At 46.7% G+C, this 22,946-nt stretch overlaps 2 protein-coding genes across 5 annotated transcripts in view; both read left to right on the forward strand.

The window, feature by feature from the left end:
- GARIN1A (golgi associated RAB2 interactor 1A) overlaps nucleotides 1–2,401 on the forward strand; it is a 38,411-nt gene extending 36,010 nt beyond the window's left edge. For all 3 annotated transcript variants that reach the window (XR_008658578.2, XR_008658579.2, XR_008658581.2), the window contains one exon: nucleotides 2,118–2,401. The gene's annotated coding sequence lies outside the window, so the exon portion shown is untranslated. The remainder of the gene's footprint in view (nucleotides 1–2,117) is intronic.
- Nucleotides 2,402–3,209: 808 nt separating this feature from the next.
- GARIN1B (golgi associated RAB2 interactor 1B) lies at nucleotides 3,210–22,488 on the forward strand. Of its 2 annotated transcripts, none has more exons than XM_055283914.2 (7): nucleotides 3,210–3,891; nucleotides 5,014–5,198; nucleotides 7,139–7,391; nucleotides 13,773–13,894; nucleotides 17,251–17,294; nucleotides 20,622–20,789; nucleotides 21,823–22,488. In XM_055283914.2, exons 1-7 carry the CDS (start codon nucleotides 3,643–3,645, stop codon nucleotides 21,834–21,836), a joined length of 1,035 nt encoding a protein of 344 aa, XP_055139889.1. In that variant the 5' UTR covers nucleotides 3,210–3,642; the 3' UTR covers nucleotides 21,837–22,488. The 2 variants fall into 2 exon arrangements, with proteins under 2 accessions (XP_055139889.1, XP_055139890.1); XM_055283915.2 differs by having other exon boundaries at nucleotides 3,213–3,891; nucleotides 17,257–17,294.
- The last annotated feature ends 458 nt before the right edge of the window (nucleotides 22,489–22,946 follow it).

Consider the following 22,946-nt stretch of genomic DNA (forward strand, 5'->3'; position numbering starts at 1 on the left):
AATAAAGTGTTTTAAATAGTGACATAGATTTAAATGGGACAGACTTACCACAAAGATAATAAAACTTAAAGCTTCAGGGCCTCTAATTCATATGGGCCTTATGAGGCCCTAGGAGGACCTCTAGCAATTTTGTATCATACTTTGTGGGGGTTTTAATTTTATTTGTTAAGTTCTAGCATATTTTCACTGTGGTGAAATACCCACAACATAAAATGTACCATTTTAACCATTTTAGGTATGCAGTTCAGTGGCATGAAGTACATTCTCACTGTTTTGCAACCATCACTGCCATCCATCTCCACAACTTTTCGTCTTCCCTAACTGAAACTCTGCACCCATTAAACAATAACTCCCTATGACCCCCTCCATCCAGTCTTTTTATTTTTTTTATTATTTTATTTTATTTTTTTTTGAGATGAAGTCTGGCTCTGTCGCCCAGGCTGGAGTGCAGTGGCACAATCTCGGCTCACTGCAAGCTCCGCCTCCAGGGTTCACGCCATTCTCCTGCCTCAGCCTCCCGAGTAGCTGGGACTACAGGCGCCCGCCACCACACCCGGCTAATTTTTTGTATTTTTAGTAGAGACGGGGTTTCACCGTGGTCTCGATCTCCTGACCTCGTGATCCGCCTGCCTCGGCCTCCCAAAGTGCTGGGATTACAGGCGTGAGCCACCGCGCCCGGCCCAGTCTTTTTATTTTTAAGAGTTTCCAAAATTGTATAAACTCTTAGCTTCACAAAACCTGGGTCCAGCCCCAACTGACAACCAGATGTCCTGGTAATTCCTATGCGAGCTACAAAATGATACCTTGCGTGGCCAAAGTGGCTTTAGCTTCAAACCAAAGGACAGTCAGCATGGTTGAGGCTGTCACCAAAGTTTTCATCACTAAATGTGCAAACAGTAGTGATTGTGGCAGCATCAATATTACTGAATACACAAGGAGGAAAAAGCAATGTTTTCTCAAGTTATTGGAACCTACATCTATATAGCTTTCCCCAGAAGCTACAAGTTTGTAATTTCTACAGTCCTAATTTCCTGTAAATTAACCCTATTTTCTTCATTGCTTAAAGTTATTGCTAAATAATTTTACATCTCCTTTTCCAGAAGGTAGTCACATGGTCTTACCTAGCTGCAAGGGAGGCCAGGAAATGTAATCTTTCTTACAGGAGACCTGTGCCCAACTAATGATCAAGTATTCTATTACTAAAAAATCAGAATGGGCCAGGCATGGTGGCTCAGGCCTGTAATCCCAGCACTTTGGGGGATCAAGGTGGGTGGATTACTTAAGACCAGGAGTTCGAGACCAGCCTTTAGTAGAGATGGTTAAACCCCATCTCTACTAAAAATACAAAAATTAGCCAGGCATGGTGCTGCACGTTTGTAATCCCAGTTACTCGGGAGGCTGAGGCAGGAGAACTGCTTGAACTCAGGAGGTGGAGGTTGCAGTGAGCCAAGATTGTGCCATTGCACTCCAGCCTGGGCCACAGAGTGAGACCTTATTTCAAAAAGAAAAAAAAGAAAGAAACAGAATGGGTGTTGGGACAGACAACTAATAAACAACTAAGTATCTGTCACATGGTTTCTAAAAAGATTCAATATGCTTGTTTTTGAGGTTTGCAGGGGAAGTAAGAAGGGGTGCACATCTTTTTTTTTGTTTAATAGAGACAGGATCTCATTCTATTGTGCAGGCTGGAGTGCAGCGGCAAGATCACAGCTCACTGTAGCCTTGAACTCCTATCCTAGAGTGATCCTCCCAGGAGCCTAGGCTTCCCAAAACACTAGAATTACAAGTGTGAGCCACCTTAAAGCACCATTTACACAACTGCTTAGCATCTTGTTTAGAGCTAAAAAATCATTTGCTCACAATCAGCTTTCTAGACTGGGCGCCCAAGACTTCTCCCTCTGAGGGTTGAACACCATAGAAGTGGGCTTAACAGACTTGTATGGAAAAGAGAAGAAGTCATCTCCCCAACTGGCTCTTGGATGTCTCAGTGGCCAAGTATGCTTAAACTGTATTATCTAAACCAATGAGCTTTATTGTTGTGGTTAAGCTTTAACTGTGAACAGCAACGTATCGATTTATTAATTACTACGCTTTTGTGCTGTGTGTTCCCTTTCTAGGTTATTTCCAGGGAAATACAAACCAAAGGACGTGGTCTCTGATCTAATCCTTAGAGAATGTGACCATGAAGACACTTTTCCTACCTGGTAAACAAAAGATAATGAGAAAAGTGAGGTTGGAAGTTGGTTTACTGAGCCAGGAGCTGTAACAGGTGCTGGAGCAGGGGTGTGATCTGAACGACCAGAGGGAAGGACTGATGGAATTGGATGGGGAGAGCCTCCAGGCCCTTTAGGCTTCTCCTCGACTTTATAATGAAATACAAAAGTCAGCCTCCATGCTTGTCCTTTGTGTGTAATGGTTGTCAAACTCTTTGTCTATATGTGTTACATTTGACCTTGATGGTTAATTCATTATGTAATAAGTTCAGAATTTGAGCCAGACACAGTGGTTCATGCCTGTAATCCCAGCATTTTGGGAGGCCGAGGTGGGCGGATCACCTGAGGTCAGGAGTTCGAGACCAGCGTGACCAACATGGAGAAACCCTGTCTCTACTAAAAATACAAAAAATTAGCCAGGCGTGATGGCACATGCCTGTAATCCCAGCTACTCGGGAGGCCGAGGCAGGAGAATCGCTTGAACTCGGGAGGCAGAGGTTGCGGTGAGCCGAGATCGCACCATTGCACTCCAGCCTGAGCAACAAGAGTGAGATTCCATCTCAAAAAAAAAAAAAAAAAAAATTCAGAATTTGGTCCAAATTAGAAAACAGTTTCTCCCAGGAATGGCCTTGAATAGTGGTCAGCCTGCTTGATTCTTTCTCCCTGACCTAGCAGCCCATGATTTGGGCTCTTTCCTCCTCTGGTTCAAGGGTGAGGGACGCTGTCACTCTCCAAGAGGGGGAACAGCTTGAGACCTAGCAGAGCTGCTCATCAGTGTTCTATTCCACCCAGCCAGCGCCCTGACAAAGCCAGCCTCTGGATAAGAAACGAGTTACTTCTCCTGCTTCTTCAGTTTGACCTCCTAAGGGAAATAAGTCCTGCAGAAGTAACCAGCCTGCAGCGGCAGAACACAGAGCAGGCACCAACTGCCCTGCAATTGCCACCATAACCTGCAGATCCACCAGGGTGTTGGGGGCCAACATGCAGCAAAGCTTAGGAAGACAGGGTTTTCAATGGACATGCAGCTTTTAAAGTTGTGTGAGATAGGTTGCATTCAGAGTAAGGAAGGCTTGAAAGGCAGGAAGGGCATTTTCCTCTTAGCAGTGGAAGGAGCTTCCTAACAGCCCTCATTGCTTGCTTTCTGCCTGGCTCACTGCTTTTTCAGCAAGTTCTGGGAGGACTATGTCCTGGGGTTCCGAAAAGGGCTGGGGAATGTCAAGGCAAGGATAAGGCACACAAGCTCTCTGGAGGAAAAGGGAGGCTCCTCTGCACTTCCCCTTCCTGCAAGTCCTCCTGGTTTTTCATGATGTCATCCATTCATCATTGTGAGCTGACTGGCGGTCCCAGGGCTTGGCCAGCTGCCCAAGGCCAGGAGGGGAGAGAGAGATCCCAGGACAAATGTGCAGCAGGCCCCTGAGCATGTGTAGAAATGTTGTCATCATTTCCACATAGAAAGACTTGGAGGAATTCAAAGAAGACAGTGAAAGTCACAAGATCCTATCCAACCTTCCCTTCCCTGAATGCCTGGGAAGAATTCAGGGGCCTCTTGCCTGTGGATGAAGAGCCGAACCCTGGAGTGGGCCTAGGTGTGGAGGAGGGACTGCTCTGCCAGGTGGTTCATTCTCCAGAATTCAACCTGTTTCCTGACTCCGTGGTGTTTGAAAGCAACTTCGTCCAGGTACTCTTGGGTGGCGCAGAATAGCACTTTTTGATTCCTCTAAACCTGTTCCCAAGATATGACTGAGAGAGTCCGTCCCTGAAACTGGGGCGGAGTGAGAATTGCGGCAAGGAGAAGCTAGTGGACCTGGAATGCAAGGCCACCCTCATTGACCTGGGCTTTTCTGAGCCCCAGACAGGGCTTCTCCTACAGACAGCTGTCACCCAGGGAGAAAGGTCAGGGGTCCTCTGCTCTGAGTGGAGAATTTGGTATTCTAATCCCCTAGTTTACTTCAGCCCCCAGGCTGTCACCTGAAGTAGATGAACAAAGAGGCAGCGAAAAGAGATGCTTCTTGAGAACAATATTGCGGATTGGAGAAAGAACAGCACCTGGGGTCCCAGAGACAGCTGGGCTCAGATTCCAGTCCTCTGCCTTCTCCCTGGGAGGTGACTGTGCAAGTAACCTCTGCAGCCTGAATCTGGCCCCTTGATTGTAAAAGGGTTGAACTGACCTGAGGATGAAATGCAAATACAGCAAGCAAAGTACCTTGTCTAACAAGCACTCGGCGCACATTTGTCTCCTTGCCTGGGCCCTCCTCTTGTTGGATGGAAGCGAGAATAAACACCACTCTGGGGTTAGAGAGGACCTTCCTGTTCAGTGAAGGTGCAGGACATAATAGGGCCCCTCGGGGAAGGACCAAGAGGATACATTTTTCAAAGAAGGCCAGGAAACAGTCCGGGGAGGATTGGCAGAAATGACAGATGGCAGGGAACTCCTGGGTTGTAATTCTTGCTGGCAATTGTTAACTATGGGTGGTTGAAATATTGTTTAAATACTAGTAGTTGTTTAACCAATACAGTAGTTATCTACAAGAATTGATTTTTGGCCCCAACTGCCAGGGAATATTTGACAATGTCTGGAGACATTTTTTGTTGTTGTGATTTGGCTGGTAGTGCTACTAGAACTAGTAGGTAGAGGTCAAGGATGATACTAAGTATTCTCTAGCGTGCAGGGCAGTATCCTGCCCTCAACAAAGAATATCCAACCCAAAACATTAATAGTGTCGAGATTGAGAAACCCTGGGCTGAAACAGACTGCGGCTTTTGCCAAATGCTCAGGTTGTGCCTGGGGGCTGTGTTGCAGGTCAAAAGGGGCAGGAATTGGAGAGACATCTACAAAGCCTCCAACACCATGGCCCTGGGGGTGACCTCCTCCGTGCCCTGCCTGCCCCTCCCCAACATCCTACTCATGGCCAGTGTCAAATGGCACCAGGGGCAGAACCAGACATGGAACAGACCATCCACAGCCCCCAACATCTTCCTGAAGAGGTGAGCAACACAGATGAGAATGGAGGACAAGAGGGGTGAGGGGTGGATGCAAAGTGGAGGTTGCTTGACTACTAAACTCAAGGAGAAGATAGAGATGTCATCAGCAGTGACATTGATTTTTTTAGACAATTGATTTTTTAGACATCCTAAGACAGGTGGTGCACTGGAAGGACAGAGGCGAAGTGGGACAAAGGGAGATGTCATGTGGACAGGAGTGAGGGGCCAGTCTACCTGCCCACTTTCTTTCTCGCTGCACGGATGCCACTGAATTCATAGGAAATCTCTCAGCATTGGGCCCAAGGGCAAGGAGGCAGTGAGTCTGACAGATGGAGCACTGGTTGGGGAAAGGAGATTATTTCTAGTTCTTGGTATGCAACTAACTGGACTCAGTTTTTAAAATCACAAGTTATTTGCTGCTCCTCAGTTTTCTTTTTCTTGTTCTTTCTTTTTTATTTTTTCAGACTGAGTCTCAAAAAAGACTGTCGCCCAGGCTGGAGTGCAATGGCGGGATCTTGGCTCACTGCAATCTCCGCCTTCCAGGTTCAAGTGATTCTCCTGCCTCAGCTCCCCGAGTAGCTGGGATGATAGGCGCCTGCCACCACACCTGGATAATTTTTGTATTTTTAATAGAGACAGGGTTTCATCATGTTGGCCAGGCTGGTCTTGAACTCCTGACCTCAGGTGACCCACCCTCCTCAGCCTCCCAAAGTGCTGGGATTACGGGTGTGAGCCACTGTACCCGGCCAGTTTTTTTTTTTTTTTTAACCAGTAAAATAAATGGGACTAAGTCTCACTTAGAGCTGTAGCAAATAGTGACATCATGCTTGTCTGGGACGAAGTAGCCTTTTAAAATTTTGGGGCCTCGGGAGGCTGAGGCAGGAGAATGGCGTGAACCCGGGAGGCAGAGCTTGCAGTGAGCCAAGATCGCGCCACTGCACTCCAGCCTGGGCGAAAGTGAGACTCTGTCTCAAAAAAAAAAAAAAAAAAAAAAAAAAAAATCTGTAGGATATCTCAAGAATCTCTAGAAATTCCCAAAAGTCCAAGAAAACCCTTCATTTCTCCATGCTACCTCGGTGACACACCTCTCCATGATGTTCTTGGTGTACCTGTAGCAAGTACCACCCAGTCCCAGCTGACTAATATTAAATCCAAAGCCAGATCCTTGAACTTTAACTCCCTTGGGAAGACTAACTGTGGCATTAAACTCAGTAAATGCACAAGCCAGACAGTGGGGCAAGCTCCTTTGGTGCTTTCAAGAAAGAAATTTCGGCTGGGCGCGGTGGCTCATGCCTGTAATCCCAGCACTTTGGGAGGCAGAGGCAGGTGGATCACCTAAGGTCAGGGGTCCGAGACCGGCCTGACCAACATGATGAAACCTCGTCTCTACTAAAAATAAAAAATTAGACGGACCTGGTGGCACATGCCTGTAATCTCAGCTACTGAGGAGGCTGAGGCAGGAGAATCGCTTGAACCCGGGAGGCGGAGGTTGCAGTGAGCCAAGATCGTGCCATTGCACTCCAGCCTGGGCAACAAAAGCAAAACTCTGCCTCAGAAAAGAAAGAAAGAAAAGAAAAGAAAAACAGAAAGAAATTGCAAAATCCTATGACTCTAGCCACCTAACCTCCTAGGCTGTCTCTCTCAAATAGGATCTAGGGCACACGAGAATCATGGCAGGGTAGGTGGAGTTACAATGCAAATTCCAGGGCCACACCCAATTCCTACTGAATCTGAATCTTCAGTGGTGTCTTCAGGTGTCTGCATTTTAAACAAGCTCAGCAGGTGTATTTGATCTCCCCAACAATTGAGCAGCACTGTGCTAAAGCACCTCTTTTCTACCTCCAAAAGCCTTAGTCCTAAAGGAGACCTTCCTCATTTTAACGAGACAGGGTCAGATCGGATGCAATAGGGTTGTCAATGTGTGTCTTCCCTGGTGGCTTCAGGATTCTCCCATTGAAGTTTGTGCAGCTCCAGGTATGTGATCACCATCAACGCATCCTGCAGTTGAGGACAGTCACTGAGAAGATTTATTACCTAAAGCTCCACCCTGACCATCCTGAGACTGTCTTCCACTTCTGGATCCGACTGGTTCAAATTCTGCAAAAGGGGCTGTCCATCACCACCAAAGACCCTAGGATTCTTGTCACTCACTGCCTGGTACCCAAGAACTGCTGCAGCCTCTCAGGAGATTTGAAGGTAAGTGAGCACCATTGCCAGCCTGCAGCCAAGGCCAAAGCAGCGAGGTAGAGCTTAACCCAGCTGGTATGTGAGTGCCCTTTGAAGGTGATCTCAGCGTGAGGCCTTTTCTAAACAGCTTTACTGAATATCATTTAGAACCATAAAATCCACCATTGTGGATTTTATTGTTTTATAATTGTTTTGTTTTATATATATTTTATATAAACAATTCTATATAAATTGTTTATTGTTTTATAAAATCCATCATTGTGGATTTTATTGTGGATTATGTTGAAACCACAGTTTCAAAACTTTCAGTAGATTGTATAGAGTCGTGTAACCATCACCACAATCCAGTTTCAGAACATTTCCATTACCCTAAAAAAATTTCCCCTTGCCCATTTGCAGTCATTCCCTGTTCTTACTCTCAGCTCTAGGCAACCATTATCTGTTTTTAGTCTATACACATTCATCTTAGGCATTTCATGTAAATGGAATCTTACAACATATAGTCTTTTGTGTCTGGCTTCTTTCACTTAGCATAACATTTTTCAGGTTCATCCACATTGTAGCATGGGGCCAACTCCAGGGCAGAGTCACAGAGTATTTGTCATTTTTTTGTTTTGTTTTGCATTTTTTTTTTTTTTTTGAGATGGAGTCTCACTCTGTTGCCCAGGCTGGAGTGCAGTGGTGCGATCTTGGCTCACTGCAACCTCTGCCTCCTAGGCTCAAGTGATTCTCCTGCCTCAGCCTCCCAAGTAGCTGGCATCACAGGCACACCCCACCACGCCCGGCCAATTTTTGTATTTTTAGTAGAGACGGGGTTTCGCCATGTTAGCCAGGCTGGTCTGGAACTCCTGACCTCAGGTGATCCACCCACCTCGGCCCACCAAAGTGCTGGGGTTACAGGCGTGAGGCACTGTGCCCGGCATTGACCATTTTTTCAATTGGGTTTTTTCTTCCTATTGCATTGTAAGAATTCTTTGTATATTCTGGATACAAGTTCTTCATCAGATGCATGATTTGAAAATATTTTCTCTCAGTCTAAGAATTGCCTTTCATTTTCTTAATGATGTTTTTGAAGAGCAAAAGTTTTTGATTTTGATAAAGTGCAATTATCAACTTTTTCCTTTTTTTTTTGAGACAGTCTCGCTCTGTTGCCCAGGCTGGAGTGCAATGGCACAATCTTAGCTCATTGCAACCTCCACCTCCTGGGTTCAAGTGATTCTCCCACCTCAGCCTCCCAAGTAGCTAGGATTACAAGCATCCACCACCACACTCAATTAATTTTTGTAGTTTTTGGTAGAGACAGGGTTTCATCATGTTGGCAAGGCTGGTCTCAAACTCCTGACCTCAAGTGATCCGCCCGCCTCAGCCTTCTAAAGTGCTGGGATTACAGGCATGAAACTTTTTCTTTTATGAATCAGGTTTTTTATGCATATCTAAGAACTCTTTGTTCATTCCAAAGTCACAAAGATTTTATCCTATGTTTTATTCTAGGAGTTTTATAGATTCAGCTCTTACATTTAGGTCTATGATCCCTTTTGAGTTAATATTTATGTATGGAATGAAGTAATGATCTAAGTACTTTTTTTGTGTATGTGGATATGTAATTAGCCTAGCACCATTTGTTGAAAAGACTATTCCTTCCCACATTGAATTGTCTTAGCACCTTCATCAAAAATCAATTTACTATCAATATAGAAATTTATTTCTGAATTCTCAGTTCCATTCTGTTGACTTATTTGCCTATTCTTGTGTCAATACAACAATGTCTTGGTTAATGTAGCTTTACATTAAGTTTGAAAATGGGTGATATAAGTCTTCTAATTTTGTTCTTTTTCAAACTCTGTTGGCTATTCTAGATCTGTTGCATTTTCATATAAATTTTAGAATCAGTTTGTTAATTTCCACAAAAAAAAACCTGTTAGAATTTTGATAAGCACATGTTGAATTTATACATTACTTTGGGGAGAAGTGCCATCTGATAATATTGTGTCTTCCAATATCTGAATATGGAATGTCTTTTCATTTATTTCAATACTTTAGTTTCTCTTAGCAATGTTTTGTAGCTTTTGTTTTGTTTTTAATAGAGATGAGGTCTTGCTGTGTTGCCCAGGTTGGTCTTAAACTCCTAGGCTCAAGCAATTCTCCTGCCTCAGCCTCCCAAAGTGCTGGGATAACAGGTGTGAGCCACATGCTCGGCCTATTTTGTAGTTTTTAGTAGACAAACTCTGAAAGTTCTGCACTTATTTCATTAAATGTTTTCCTAAGTAACTTATTGTTGTTGATGCTGTTGTGACCAGAACTGTGTTTGTGTTTTCTTAATTTCATTTTTGGGTCATTCATTGATGGTATTAGAAATACAATTGGTTTTTTACTATTAACCTCATTATACATTATAGCAGTTTTACGGATTCCTTGGGATTTTCTACATACACACACCACACACACACATACACACACACACACACACACACACACTCATGCCATCTGCAATAAGGACAGTTTCACATCTTTGTTTCCAATCTAGATTTGTTTATTGCTCTATTGCATTAGCTAGAACCTCCAGTACATGTTTAATAGAAGAGGCAAAAGCAGACATGTCTTGTTCCTGATCTTAGGAAAAAACATACTTTTTTTGCTATTAAGTATGATGCTTATTATGATTATTTGTAGATGCCCTTAATCTGGTTGAGGAAATTCCCTTTCTTCCTAGTTTATTGAAAGGGTTTTCTTTCTTTTCTTTTTTCATCATGAATGGGTATTAGATTTTGTTAAATGCTTTCTTTGCATCTATTAAGATGATTATGTGGTTTGTCCTTCATTCTGTTAATATAGTATATTATATGAATTGATTTTTTTAATGTTAAACCAACTTTGTGTTCCTACAATAAAATCTGCCTGGTCAAGGTGTATATACTTCTTTTTTATATGTTACTAGATTCAGTTTGCTCACATTATGTTAAGGAATTTTGCATCTATGCTCATGAGAGATATTGGTCTGTAATTTTCTTGTGATATGTTTGTGATCCCCTAGCTTTGGTATCAAGTTAATATTATCCTCATTGAAGAAGTTGGAAAGCATTCCCTCCTCTATTTTCTGAAAGAATTCATGAAGCATTGCTATTACTTCTTCTTTAAATATTTGATAGAATTTACCAGTGAAGATACCTGGGCCTTTTTGTCCCAGAACATGATGAATGTAAGTCTGACTTCAGCTACAACAGAAACTCCATGAAGGCAGGGGTTTTTGTCTGTCTTCTTTTTTTTTTTTTTTTTATTAATTTTTTTTGCATACAAAAACAATAAACATTTTCTAAAAATACATACAAACAAAAAGATGCGTATCAAACATATTAGGAAGGTTGCACATGGGAAGTCGGGGAATAGAAATGGGGGATGGGAGTTAAAATAAATGAGAGAGGGACTTTATATGGATCAGTGATAATAACTCAATCCTCTATTTGACAAAGAAGAGGGAGAAGGAAGAGGAAGAAAAAGAAAGTGGGATAAAGGATCAGAAAGGGAGGAAAATAGAAAAAATTAGAGTATGACTCCAGGGTAGACCTGTTTTGTTGTCACTGAGTTGGTTGGTTGGTTTGTCTGTTGTATTCTTCATGTTTCGCCAAGTTGGCCAGACTGGTCTCGAACTCCTAGCCCGAAGTGATCAACCCGCCTCGCCCCCCAGAGTGCCGGGACCACAGGCGTGAGCCACCACGTCCAGCTCCCACATTGCTTCTGGCCTCCGTGGTAGACCTCCCAGATGGAGCGGCCAGGCAGAGGAGCCCCTCACTTCTACCCAGACACGGGGCGGCCGGGCAGAGGAGCTCCTCACTTCCCAGACGGGGCGGCCAGGCAGAGACGCTCCTCACTTCTTCCCAGACGATAGGTGGCCGGGCAGAGGCGCTCCTCACTTCCCAGACGATGGGTGGCCGGGCAGAGGCGCTCCTCACCTCCCAGACGATGGGTGGCCGGGCAGAGGCACTCCTCACTTCCCAGTTGGGGCAGCCGGGCAGAGGCGCTCCTCACTTTCCAGACGATGGGTGGCCGGGCAGAGGCGCTCCTCACCTCCCAGACGATGGGTGGCCGGGCAGAGGCGCTCCTCACCTCCCAGACGATGGGTGGCCGGGCAGAGGTGCTCCTCACCTCCCAGACGGGGCGGCCGGGCAGAGGCGCTCCTCACTTCTTCCCGGACGGGGCGGCCGGGCAGAGGCGCTCCTCACTTCTTCCCGGACGGGGCGGCCGGGCAGAGGCGCTCCTCACTTCTTCCCGGACGGGGCGGCCGGGCAGAGGCGCTCCTCACTTCTTCCCGGACGGGGCGGCCGGGCAGAGGCGCTCCTCACTTCTTCCCGGACGGGGTGGCCGGGCAGAGGCGCTCCTCACCTCCCAGACGATGGGTGGCCGGGCAGAGGCACTCCTCACCTCCCAGACGGGGCGGCCGGGCAGAGGCGCTCCTCACTTCTTCCCGTACGGGGCGCCGGGGCAGAGGCGCTCCTCACTTCTTCCCGGACGGGGAGGCCGGGGAGGCCGGGCAGAGGCGCTCCTCACTTCCCAGACGGGGCGGCCAGGCAGAGGCGCTCCTCACTTCCCAGACAGTGGGTGGCCGGGCAGAGGCGCTCCTCACTTCCCAGACGGTGGGTGGCCGGGCAGAGGCGCTCCTCACTTCTTCCCGGACGGGGCGGCCGGGCAGAGGCGCTCCTCACTTATTCCCAGACGGGGTGGCCGGGCAGAGGCGCTGCTCACTTCCCAGACGGTGGGCGGCCGGGCAGAGGCGCTCCTCACTTCCCAGACGATGGGTGGCCGGGCAGAGGCGCTCCTCACCTCCCAGATGGGGCGGCCGGGCAGAGGCGCTCCTCACTTCTTCCCGGATGGGGCGGCCGGGCAGAGGCGCTCCTCATTTCTTCCCAGACGGGGCGGCCGGGCAGAGGCGCTCCTCACTTCCCAGACGGTGGGTGGCCAGGCAGAGGCGCTCCTCACTTCCCATATGGGGCGGCCAGGCAGAGGTGCTCCTCACCTCCCAGACGGGGCGGCCGGGCAGAGGCGCTCCCCACCTTCCAGATGGGGCGGCGGCCGGGCAGGGGCTGCAATCCCAGCACCCTGGCAGGCCAAGGCAGGCGGCCGGGGGGTAGAGGCTGCCGCGAGGCCAGACCACGCCACCGCACTCCAGCCCGGGCAACACCGAGCACTGGGTGAGCGAGACTCCGTCTGTAGTCCCAGTACCTCGGGAGGCTGAGGCGGGCAGAGCACTCGGCGTCAGGAGCTGGCGACCAGTGTGGCCAAGATGGCAAACGCGTGCCTGCAGCGAAAGGAGAAAAGGCAGGCAGCGGTCGCGCGCTCCAGCAGTCCCAGGCAGTCCGCGGCGCGGGCAGCAGCAAGCCGAGGAGATTGTAGCCTGGGCCAGAGAGGGAAAGAAGAAAAAGAAAGAAAGAAAGAAAGAAGGAAAGAAAGAAAGAAAGAAAAAGGAAGGAAGGAAGGAAGGCAGGCAGGCAGGCAGGCAGGCAGGCAGGCTTGTCTGTCTTCTTTACTGCTGTATCCCTAGTACCTGGCACCTAGTTGGCGTTCAATAAATATGGAATGAATGAGTGACTATGGACATGGACAGCACGCACAACTGGAGCACTTTTGAGTATCACAGGCAGCAGGAAAGAAATTAATTTTGCCCCTATGTAAAAAGCAGCACACTATAGGATATTTCTTAGAGAAATAAAGTTTTAAAACACTAATTAGGCCGGGCACAGTGGCTCACGCTTATAATCCCAGCACTTTGGGAGGCCAAGGTGGGCAGATCACGAGGTCAGGAGATCGAGACCAGCCTGGCCAACATGGTGAAACCCTGTCTCTACTAAAAATACAAAAATTAGCCAGGCTTGATGGCAGACACCTGTAGTCCCAGCTACTTGGGAGGCTGAGGCAGAGGTCTCAGTGAACCCAGGAGGCAGAGGTCTCAGTGAGCCGAGATCCAACGCTGCACTCCAGCCTGGCCATAAGAGTGAGACTCTGCCTCAGAAAAAAACTCCACTAATTAAATTTCTATAACAAATATATGATTCCCCTACATTTAAGTATAAAACCAAACAGCATAAACTTTATTAAAGCTTATATTAATAGGCTATTCATACATTATATTAAGGTATATTAATAGGAATAAGTATCTGTTAAGTTGTGTTAAAAGTATGTAATGAAGATATTACCCTTAAGGCACAAAAGGACATTTTTATCAATATGAGGAGTGTAAACCAAAAAATATGGCCTCAGAATTGCCTCTGTGAGCAGCTGGTGTGGCTGCACTTTGGAAAATTTTGAGTTCCAACACTTTAGAGTCTGGACCATGATATTAGGAAAATGTGAAGACCCCAAGGCCTTAACCACCTGGTTCTGCTTTTTTTCTTCATATAGTTAGTACAGAAGAAACTCCAAGCCTCCCAGCCCAGCGAGAGCCTCATTCAACTAATGACCAAGGGGGAGAGCGAAGTCCTGTCTCAGATTTTTGCCGACTTACACCAGCAGAACCAGTTGAGGTACATGACTTAAATCAGGCCAGCCTCTGACATTCCTTCCTGCAACCCAGATGGTCTGGGCTGTGAGATCCAGAAACCAAATATCTTGGTTAATGAGCACAGGGTTTTACCTGACCAGGCATAGTGGCTCACGCCTGTATTCCCAGCACTTTGGGAGGCCAAGGCAGGTGGATTGCTTGAGGTCAGGAATTTGAGACCATGCCCCCAACTAATTCTTGTACATTTAATAGAGACGGGGTTTCACCATGTTGGCCAGGCTGGTCTGGAACTCCTGACCTCAGGTGAGCTGCCCGCCTCAGCTTCCCAAAGTGCTGGGATTACAGGCATGAGCCACCGCGCCCAGTCACTGTTCAGTCTTTATCCTTGACTGAGGAAAACCTTCCTCCAGCTCTCCTTGCCTTATTCTCCTTCTCCACGTAGCAAGCGTGGTTGGCTTGACTCCAGAGGAGGACTACTATAAACAATGAAAAGTAGCTCTCCAACAATGAAGATAAGTTAGGTATACAGATGAAAAGGTAAAACCTAATTTCTTTTTTTTGTTGTTGTTCATTTGTTTATTTGAGACAAGAGTCTCACTCTGTCGCCCAGGCTGGAGTGCAGTGGCACTGTCTCGGCTCACTGCAACCTCTGCCTCCTGGGTTGATGTGATTCTCCTGCCTCAGCCTCCCAAGTAGCTGGGATTACAGACACACATCACCACGCCCGGCTAATTATTGTATTTTTAGTAGAGACAGGGTTTCACCATGCTGGCCAGGCTGGTCTCAAATTCCTGACCTCAAGCAATCCACCTGTCTCGGCCTCCCAAAGTGCCAGGACTACAGGCATGAGCCACCGTGCCCGGTCACGTAAAATCTAATTTCTAATCCAGTTTCTAGTCCTACAGAGAAATAACCAAAACCATTGTTTAAAACATTGTCAACTTATTGGATTTACTTACCTGCTCACCCAAGGTCTCTGCTTGGACTTTATGGAGCTTCTGTGTTCGTTTTCTTAATATAGAGTCTGTTCTTGAAAGCTCCATGCTTCAGATCTATCTTCTTCATGGCTGAGGAAATGTCGCTATATGTACAGATGACTTAGCATTAAGTCTTGGTATAAAACTGGTTGGTTTAAAAGAGACAGGAGTTGAGCGTACTTACACCAGAGGGTACCACAGAATATTCAGTCCCAGATAAAGTGGGATCCAGGGTCCTAGTGCCTGTTACTTATGGTTTAATAGAAAGGGGAGAACAGAAATAAATTAGTAAATATCACCAGGAGAGAAAAATGAGGTGTCAGAGAGGAGAATTTTGTCACAACAGGAACCAGTTGGACCAGCAGTTCAGAGGCAGAACAAATTCCCTTTCTTTCTGAGCACTGGTAATAAACTGAAAACCAGTACAGCTTGGAGGAGGCAAGCGCTTATAGCAGCGAAGAGCTCACATAGACATGGGCCCAAGTCACTGCTCTGACTGCACCCTTGAGCATATCGAAACTTGGGGGCTCAGTTTTCAGATCTGTAAAATGGAAATGAAAATAGTGCCAACCTCATCCAGATGTCAGAATCAAATGAGCTCATGTGCATCAAACACTTAGAATGCTCCTCAGCAGATTTAGAAGCAAATTGTAAGTAAGGTCTCAATAAGTATTAACTTGTATTATTAATTCTAACTTGGCTGGTGGTTGAAAACTATTAACACAAGAAAAAGACTTATCTGTTGCCCAGTATAAAGAATATATCCTGGAGATTGTCACTCCATATATCATACAGAGCTCTGTAATTAAGGAACTTCTCGATGAGATGTCATATTGCTGAGCTAGAGGGCACTGGACTCTAATAGAGCAAGGTATTTTGAAACTACTTTTTGGCTATCTCAAAATATCAAATCACTTTCCTTCCTTCCTTCCTTCCTTCCTTCCTTCCTTTCTCTTTCTTTTTTGAGACAGAGTCTCACTCTGTCGCCCAGGCTGGAGTGCAATGGCATGATCTCAGCTCATTGCAACCTCTGCCTCTTGGGTTCAAGTAATTCTAATGCCTTAGCCTCCAGTGTAGCTGGGGTTATAGGCACTCACTACCATGCCTGGCTAATTTCTGTATTTTTATTAGAGATGGGGTTTCACCATGTTGGCCAGGCTGGTCTCAAACTCCTGGCCTCATGTGATCCATTCACCTCAGCCTCCCAAAGTGCTGGTATTATAGGAGTGAGCCACTGTGTCTGGTCAAATCACTGATTTTTAAATTGCTATTTAAAGAACAGCTTCTGTTTATACCTCATTGGCCACACTCAGTCACATGACCTCGCTCAACTGCAAGGGAGGCTGGGAAATGCATTCCCCATTTTGCATAGCCATGTACACAACACAAAATTAGGCACTGTGTCCCCATGGGAGAAGGCAAAAAGGGTCACTGGGGGCCTACTGGCACTCTCTGGCACAGACAGCTTTTAATATTTCTAGAAGTTGAGAGGAGGCTAAGGTCTGAAGGAGAAAATAGGTAATAGACAGCTAAAGAAAGGGTGAAGAAGGGCCAGGCGGGTTAAGGGAATGGGCAGATGCAAGGCTGAGGCTTCCGCAAAGGAAGAAGCTTGGTGGAAGGCCAGTGGGGAAGAGCGGGTAGTGGTGGAAGAGAATAAGTAGAAGAGGGCAAGGAGTGAGCCAGGTGGGGCCTGGGAAGCCATGCGAAGAAATTTAGACTTCCAGTGTCATGGGAGCCTTAGCAGCATTTTAAACAGGGAAGTGACGTGATCCAATTTACATTTTGAAAAGGTCATGCTAGCTGTTGCCTGACAGTTAATTTGAAGGGAAGGAGAGATGTGGAAAAACGAGCCAGGGAGCTATGGCAACCTAGTCTGGGCAGATCAGAAGGATGTAAGAAACGAGGGGAGGAAGGGATTAGTTTTTGCTTCACTGCTATCTTGATAATTGCTTTGTACAGACATTTAGCTCCTTCTCGTCAGTTTCCCAGAATGAAGCCCCTGAGTGATGATTTTTCTCTCATTTGGGCTGGTTCTAGTCTGGTTGCAATTATTATCAGTTTTTGCACATTGGCAACAACATGCAACTTAACAGCAAATAAAATAAATAGCTGAGATGCAGAACTGAACAGATGGAGTCACCCCCTCCTCCTCAGCAAAATCAGCAGCATGGGCTCTGCTCCCCACCTCCCACCCCATTCCACCTCCCCCTTCCCGATTTTTTTTTCTGGAACTTTAATATGCGTCACACCCATCCAATATAGCCACAGCTGGCCTTTTTCATATTTATATCTGTCTCTAAAGCTTTGCATCAGGAACTTTGGAACAAGATCTGAAATACAAATTTAATGTTCTTTTCCTTTACTTTCAACTCTCATTTCCTTGATCTTGAAATGGCTCGAGTTTCAGGAGAAGCAAAAAGGTGGAGACCAACAAGAACAGCTCAGGTAAGGGAGGGCACAGGGTACCGTGCCTCAAAGAGCTTTCTACTCTGGATATAAGAATAAGATCCCCAGCCAGGCGCGGTGGCTCACGCTTGTAATCCCAGCACTTTGAGAGGCCGAGGTGGGCGGATCACGAGGTCAGGAGATCGAGACCACGGTGAAACCCCGTCTCTACTAAAAAATACAAAAAATTAGCCGGGCGTGGTGGCGGACGCCTGTAGTCCCAGCTACTCGGAGAGGCTGAGGCAGGAGAATGGCGTGAACCCGGGAGGCGGAGCTTGCAGTGAGCCGAGATTGCGCCACTGCACTCCAGCCTGGGCGACAGAGCGAGACTCCGTCTCAAAAAAAAAAAAAAAGAAAGAATAAGATCCCCTCCAGCCCCCATCCCAGTTGTCCTGGTGCTGTCAGTATTGCCATTGTCCTTCCATGATTTAGTTTGAATTCCTTTAGGCTCTCTGGCCACCACAATCAAGTTGGCACCAAGTCCTAACCAATTTCTTTCTTTGCAATGTATCTTCTATTCTTTACTTCATTTCTACACCCACAGACCCTACCCCAGCCCAGCCCTTCTCATCTCAAGCCTGTAGCACTCTTCCATAAGTTCATTTATCCATTTATTCATTCAAAACCATGCACTGAGTGCCAATTACTGTGATGGGCTTTAGGGTCACCATGTAGAAAGACACCATGTTCCCTCGAGAAGTTTATAATTTGGTGGTGTCAGATGGGAAAATCCCCGAATTACAAAACGTCTCCTTCCAGGCAACATTCAAAGCTTATGCCTAGGGTGCCAAAGGAGCACAAAGAGGGGGTCCCTCATTCCTGCCAGGAAGCTGGCCTGGGAGGCGTGGTTTCTGAACTGAGTCATAGACAATGAGTGCAGGTGAGCTGGCTGAAACAGGTAAGGCAGGGCATTCTAGGAAGAAGAGGCAGAGTCTGCATGAGGGAGCATGACACATTCTGGAAAAAGCAGCCAGTTCCCTATTTCCAGGTTCTAGTTCATACCAAATCCACTCAATTTGGCATGCATGGCCCTGCACAATCTTCCCCCATCTCGCCCATCTCACCTGCTCACTCACTCTTCCTCTAATAGCAGCCCTCTGCCTAATCATCTTCTCCAGCCCAAATCTTTTGCTCCAGCAAACCTTAGCCATCTCATGCCTCCTTCATCCCCCATCCACTACCTTCCCCCGATGCTTCACTCTAAATCCTCCCTATCCTTCTAAATCCTACCCTTCACACAACACCTTCCTGCCAGGCTAATCCTTCCTTGGTCATAACCTCTCTTTCATTATTCCCTAGTTGTTTTATAGGTTTGAGGGATATTTCTTCAGTGAATACTAAGTTGTTTTCAGGCTTCTCAGTTATCCACAGCATGAAGCAGAGGGCTGAGAACAAAATGGGAGGCAATAAATACCCATATACCATGTCACTAATAAATTATTCCTTCACGTTGGCTCAGTAGGCAGCCAGAATATCATAAGATATTTATAAATTTAGAGAAGACTGTAGATCCCAGGGGAACCTTGCTAACTTTCGTCTAAATCAGGGATTACAAATGCTTAGGACTGCAGGTGGTATAAATGGGTAAAGGGGGCAGGGCGCCGTGGCTCACGCCTGTAATCCCAGCACTTTGGGAGGCTGAGTGGATGGATCACGAGGTCAGGAGTTTGAGACCAGCCTGGCCAACATGGTGAAACCCCATCTCTACTAAGAATACAAAAATTAGCTGGGCATGATGCCACGTACCTATAGTCCCAGCTACTCGGGAGGCTGAGACAGGAGAATCGCTTGAATCTGGGAAAGTAGAGGTTGCAGGGAGCCCAGATCACACCACTGCACTGCAGCCTGGTGACAGAGTGAGACTCAGACTTAAAAAAAAAATGGATAAAGGGCTGGGTGACATGGATGTAAGAAAAGGTTAACTTTTCTCTAAATTCTGTTATAAGTAAAACAACTGCTGGCAGCTGACACTTGGTGTCAAAACTGAGAAGACAGCAGGGAGTGGTGGGGATAGTGGCAATGAGAAAGTGAAAGCTTAAATTAAGACTTCCATTAGTTGTTGCCATGCTGGAATCCAGGCCAAATATTCTGATTTTTCAAGAGAAGCCAAAAGATCTGGACATATGTGGCATACCACCTTCCCATAAAATATTAAAGCATAGTATTGGCTAACACTTAGTGGGCAAACAAAACATATCTGCAGACCACATTCAGCCTGGAGGCTGCCAGCTCACAGCCCCTGTTCTAAATGGTGAGCACAGCTGTGGCTGCCTCACATTTTGTCCAAGCCTAAGAATGTTTTCTCATGTTATGCGACTAATGACATGATGGTGATTCATTTCTCTGCATTTAAACATATATTCAAACACATATATGTATAACCATACACACTCAAGACATACCCCATGGCATTAGGGTTGAAGAAAACAGATGTGAGGAATATTTCAAACATTTCTGGGACTTGAGAAAACAGCTAGAATTTTAGGGTCACGGGGTATCTGGCATCATGGGACCTACCACGGCCAAGATGTTCCTAGGCTGAAATTGAATTGAAATTAACCATCCCAGGTGGCCTCCAGGCCCTCTTTTCTCATTGGGCGAGGGAGTGTTGTCTCTCAGTTTAAAAAGACTGTTACACTCCAGCCTCTGGAACTTTTGGATGAAAAAGAGACTTACAATTGGAAAACCAGAGGCCCAACAGCACCTGTGGGGCTGAATCTTTCCACTCACCACCAGCAGGTGGTATGGCCTATTATTGCAGTGCTTCCCAAACTTTAATGTCCAAACAGTCCCCCATAGATCTTGTTAAAAGGCAGATTCTAATTTCTTGGGTCTAGCGGGCTTGAGACTGCGATTCTAACATGCTCCCAGGTAATGCCCAAGGTGCTGGACTGCGGGCCATCCTTTGAAGAGCCGGGGCCAAGTGCACCAAGAACAGGCTCTGGCTTAAGGCCCTCTGGGTTCAAGGCCATTGCTAGTTCAGCTAGATGAGTCTCCTGGGGAAATCCACTCAGTTAACCCATCTGAATCATATTGGGTCTCTCCTTTTACTGGTGCTGCCTTGTTCATGTGACATAGTGGTAAGAACGTGGCCTCTGGAGCCAGGCTGCCAGGCTTGGAATTCTGACTCTGCCTCTCCTTGTGTGACAGTTGGTAAATTATTCACCCTCTCTGACCTCACAGAGGTGAGGATTAAAGGACCATGAATGCATGTAATTGTTTGGAATGGTGCCTGGCACATCATAAGCACCCCCCAAATGTCAGCTGTAACCTGTGAGTGCTCTGTGAACCAGTATACAAGCAAATGCATTTCTTTACTTGATCTAGGGAAAGATTCTTCCCGTGAAGACAGCATCCCTTGCACCTGTGACCTACGTTGGAGGGCTTCATTCACGTACGGAGAGTGGGAAAGAGAGAACCCCTCCGGCCTGCAGCCCCTCTCACTACTCAGCACTCTGGCAGCCTCCACCGGGCCACAGCTGGCCCCACCCATAGGTACAGCAATGGGAGGAATCCCCTGCCATTGTGGGGCAGCCCTGGCATTCAGCCTCAGGGCTGGGTCAGATCCTGGGGTCCTGAGGGTGATTCCAGAAAGCTGTGGGGTGTGGTCGAGGAATGCTGGCCACAGAGACCTCAGCCCTCTTTTCCCAACTGGGCTGAGCAAAACAGTGATGTGTGGCACCTCCAGGGCCCCCAGAGTTCCCCCAGATGCTGTTGATGCTATAGCTGCTTTCTCTTGCTGTATAGGAGGTGTAAGGGATCGCCTCTGCAGACTCCCCATGTGGTCTTTCCTCTCTTTTCCTTTCCTGGAGCTCTTGAAGAGCCTTCTTACTGCTTGGGTTGGGATGCAGAGAGTGAAAAGGAAGTAGGCTAAGGGGGCTGGGGTGGGGTCAGACCTCCCTAAGGTCCCAGTCCTTCTGTCTTCATGCTCAAGGCCCATTCGTCCATCCACACATTCATTTAACAAACATTTGTGAAGTACTTCCTACGTGCCTCTGTCTGACCAGAGATAGATTTCCTTAAAAGAGAGGGGTGATTTCTGTTTTCTAAAGTAAAATATCATTAATAAATCACCAACTCTTTTTTTTTTTTTTTGAGACGGAGTCTCCCTCTGTCACCCAGGCTGGAGTGCAGTGCCATGATCTCGGCTCACTGCAACCTCTGCCCCCCAGGTTCAAGTGATCCTCCTGCCTCGGCCTCCTGAGTAGCTGGAATTACAGGCATGCACCACCACGCCCAGCTAATTTTTGTATTTTTAGTAGACACAGGGTTTCACCATGTTGGCCAGTCTTGTCTCGAACTCTCGACCTCAGAACTCTCAACCTCAGGTGATCTGCCTGCCGTGGCCTCCCAAAGTGCTAGGATTACAGGTGTGAGCCACTGGGCCCGGCCACCACCAACTCTTATAAGATACCTCTTATAGATAGTTGACAATTTTTTAAAATTAGCATAAGTATCTGTGTGCCCGCAAAAGAGCTTTTTAGGTAATTTATATACTATCAAACACTTTTCTCTCCTACACTCACAGGAAATTCTATTTGAGCCACCCTTCCGCACTGGGAAGAATCTATGCAAGCCTCATCAACACCACTTTGCAGCATTCAGCTGCTGAGGGATTATCAGGATGGAGAGGAGGAGAAAACTGCAACCAAGGAAAAATAGAGTCATCTCACGGTGACAGCAGAGCCTTTCCAGCTGTACATAACCACGTCCTCGCCACTGCACCTCAGCATACGCCACCTCCGTGCCACTGCCAGAGCTGGCCTAGCAAGATACGCTCTCAGAATGGCTGGGCCCAAGAGATGGAGGAAAGGAGAGAAAGGGAAGTAGGACCAGAAAAGTGGAAGAAAGCAAAATGGAGGTGACGAGAAAGGTGGCGGGAGAAAGTCAAAGCAGATGAGAGACACAAAGAGAAGTGGTAACAGGAAATGGAAGAGACTTGGTAGACGAGATAAGGAGGACAAGAGAAGGGACACACTCCTGAGAGATGCTCACCAAGCTTCTATTTACCTAATATAAAACTTGAAAGTAAAGCCATAAACAAAAAAAAGAAATATGTTTTCTTCCCTGCTCAGACCATTCGGGACAAATGTGAACTGCCAGACACCTTCCATTTCCCTTTCTGTCTGTTTTTCTTGCTAGTTCCTGTCTTCTGATTAAAGCTTCCTTCCTTCTTTGTTGGCCTGTTCCCTAACTTGGACTTGCTAGCCCTGTTGTTCCTAACAGAGGTTTGGGTTTGAGCTGCAGAAAGGTACTTATAGGAGGTAATAAGACAAGGTGTGTAAGGTAGGGCGAATTTCTCTTTTGTGTTCAAATTCCCTAAGTTTGCTATTATCTCTGTGCCGCAAACACTGGCTCAACTTCTTTTTTGTATAACACTCCCTTGAAATGTCGACATACCTTGTTAGTGCTTTTTAAATTAGAGATTCCAGAGATAGGAGATATAGGCTCAACATACAGGTTAATCAGAGGTTTACCAGTTACAGATGAAAGGAGTCATGAAGGAGTGTTTGTCAGATGGTCTATGGACTAGCCTCTTTGTTTAAAATGTGCAATAGTGTCAGGAGCGGTAGCTCGTGCCTGTAATCCCAACACTTTGGGAGGCTGAGGCAGGTGAATCACTTGAGCCCAGAAGTTTGAGACCAGCCTGTG

Source organism: Symphalangus syndactylus, chromosome 6, assembly GCF_028878055.3.
Source record: "Symphalangus syndactylus isolate Jambi chromosome 6, NHGRI_mSymSyn1-v2.1_pri, whole genome shotgun sequence".
Taxonomy (NCBI): Eukaryota; Metazoa; Chordata; class Mammalia; order Primates; family Hylobatidae; genus Symphalangus; species Symphalangus syndactylus.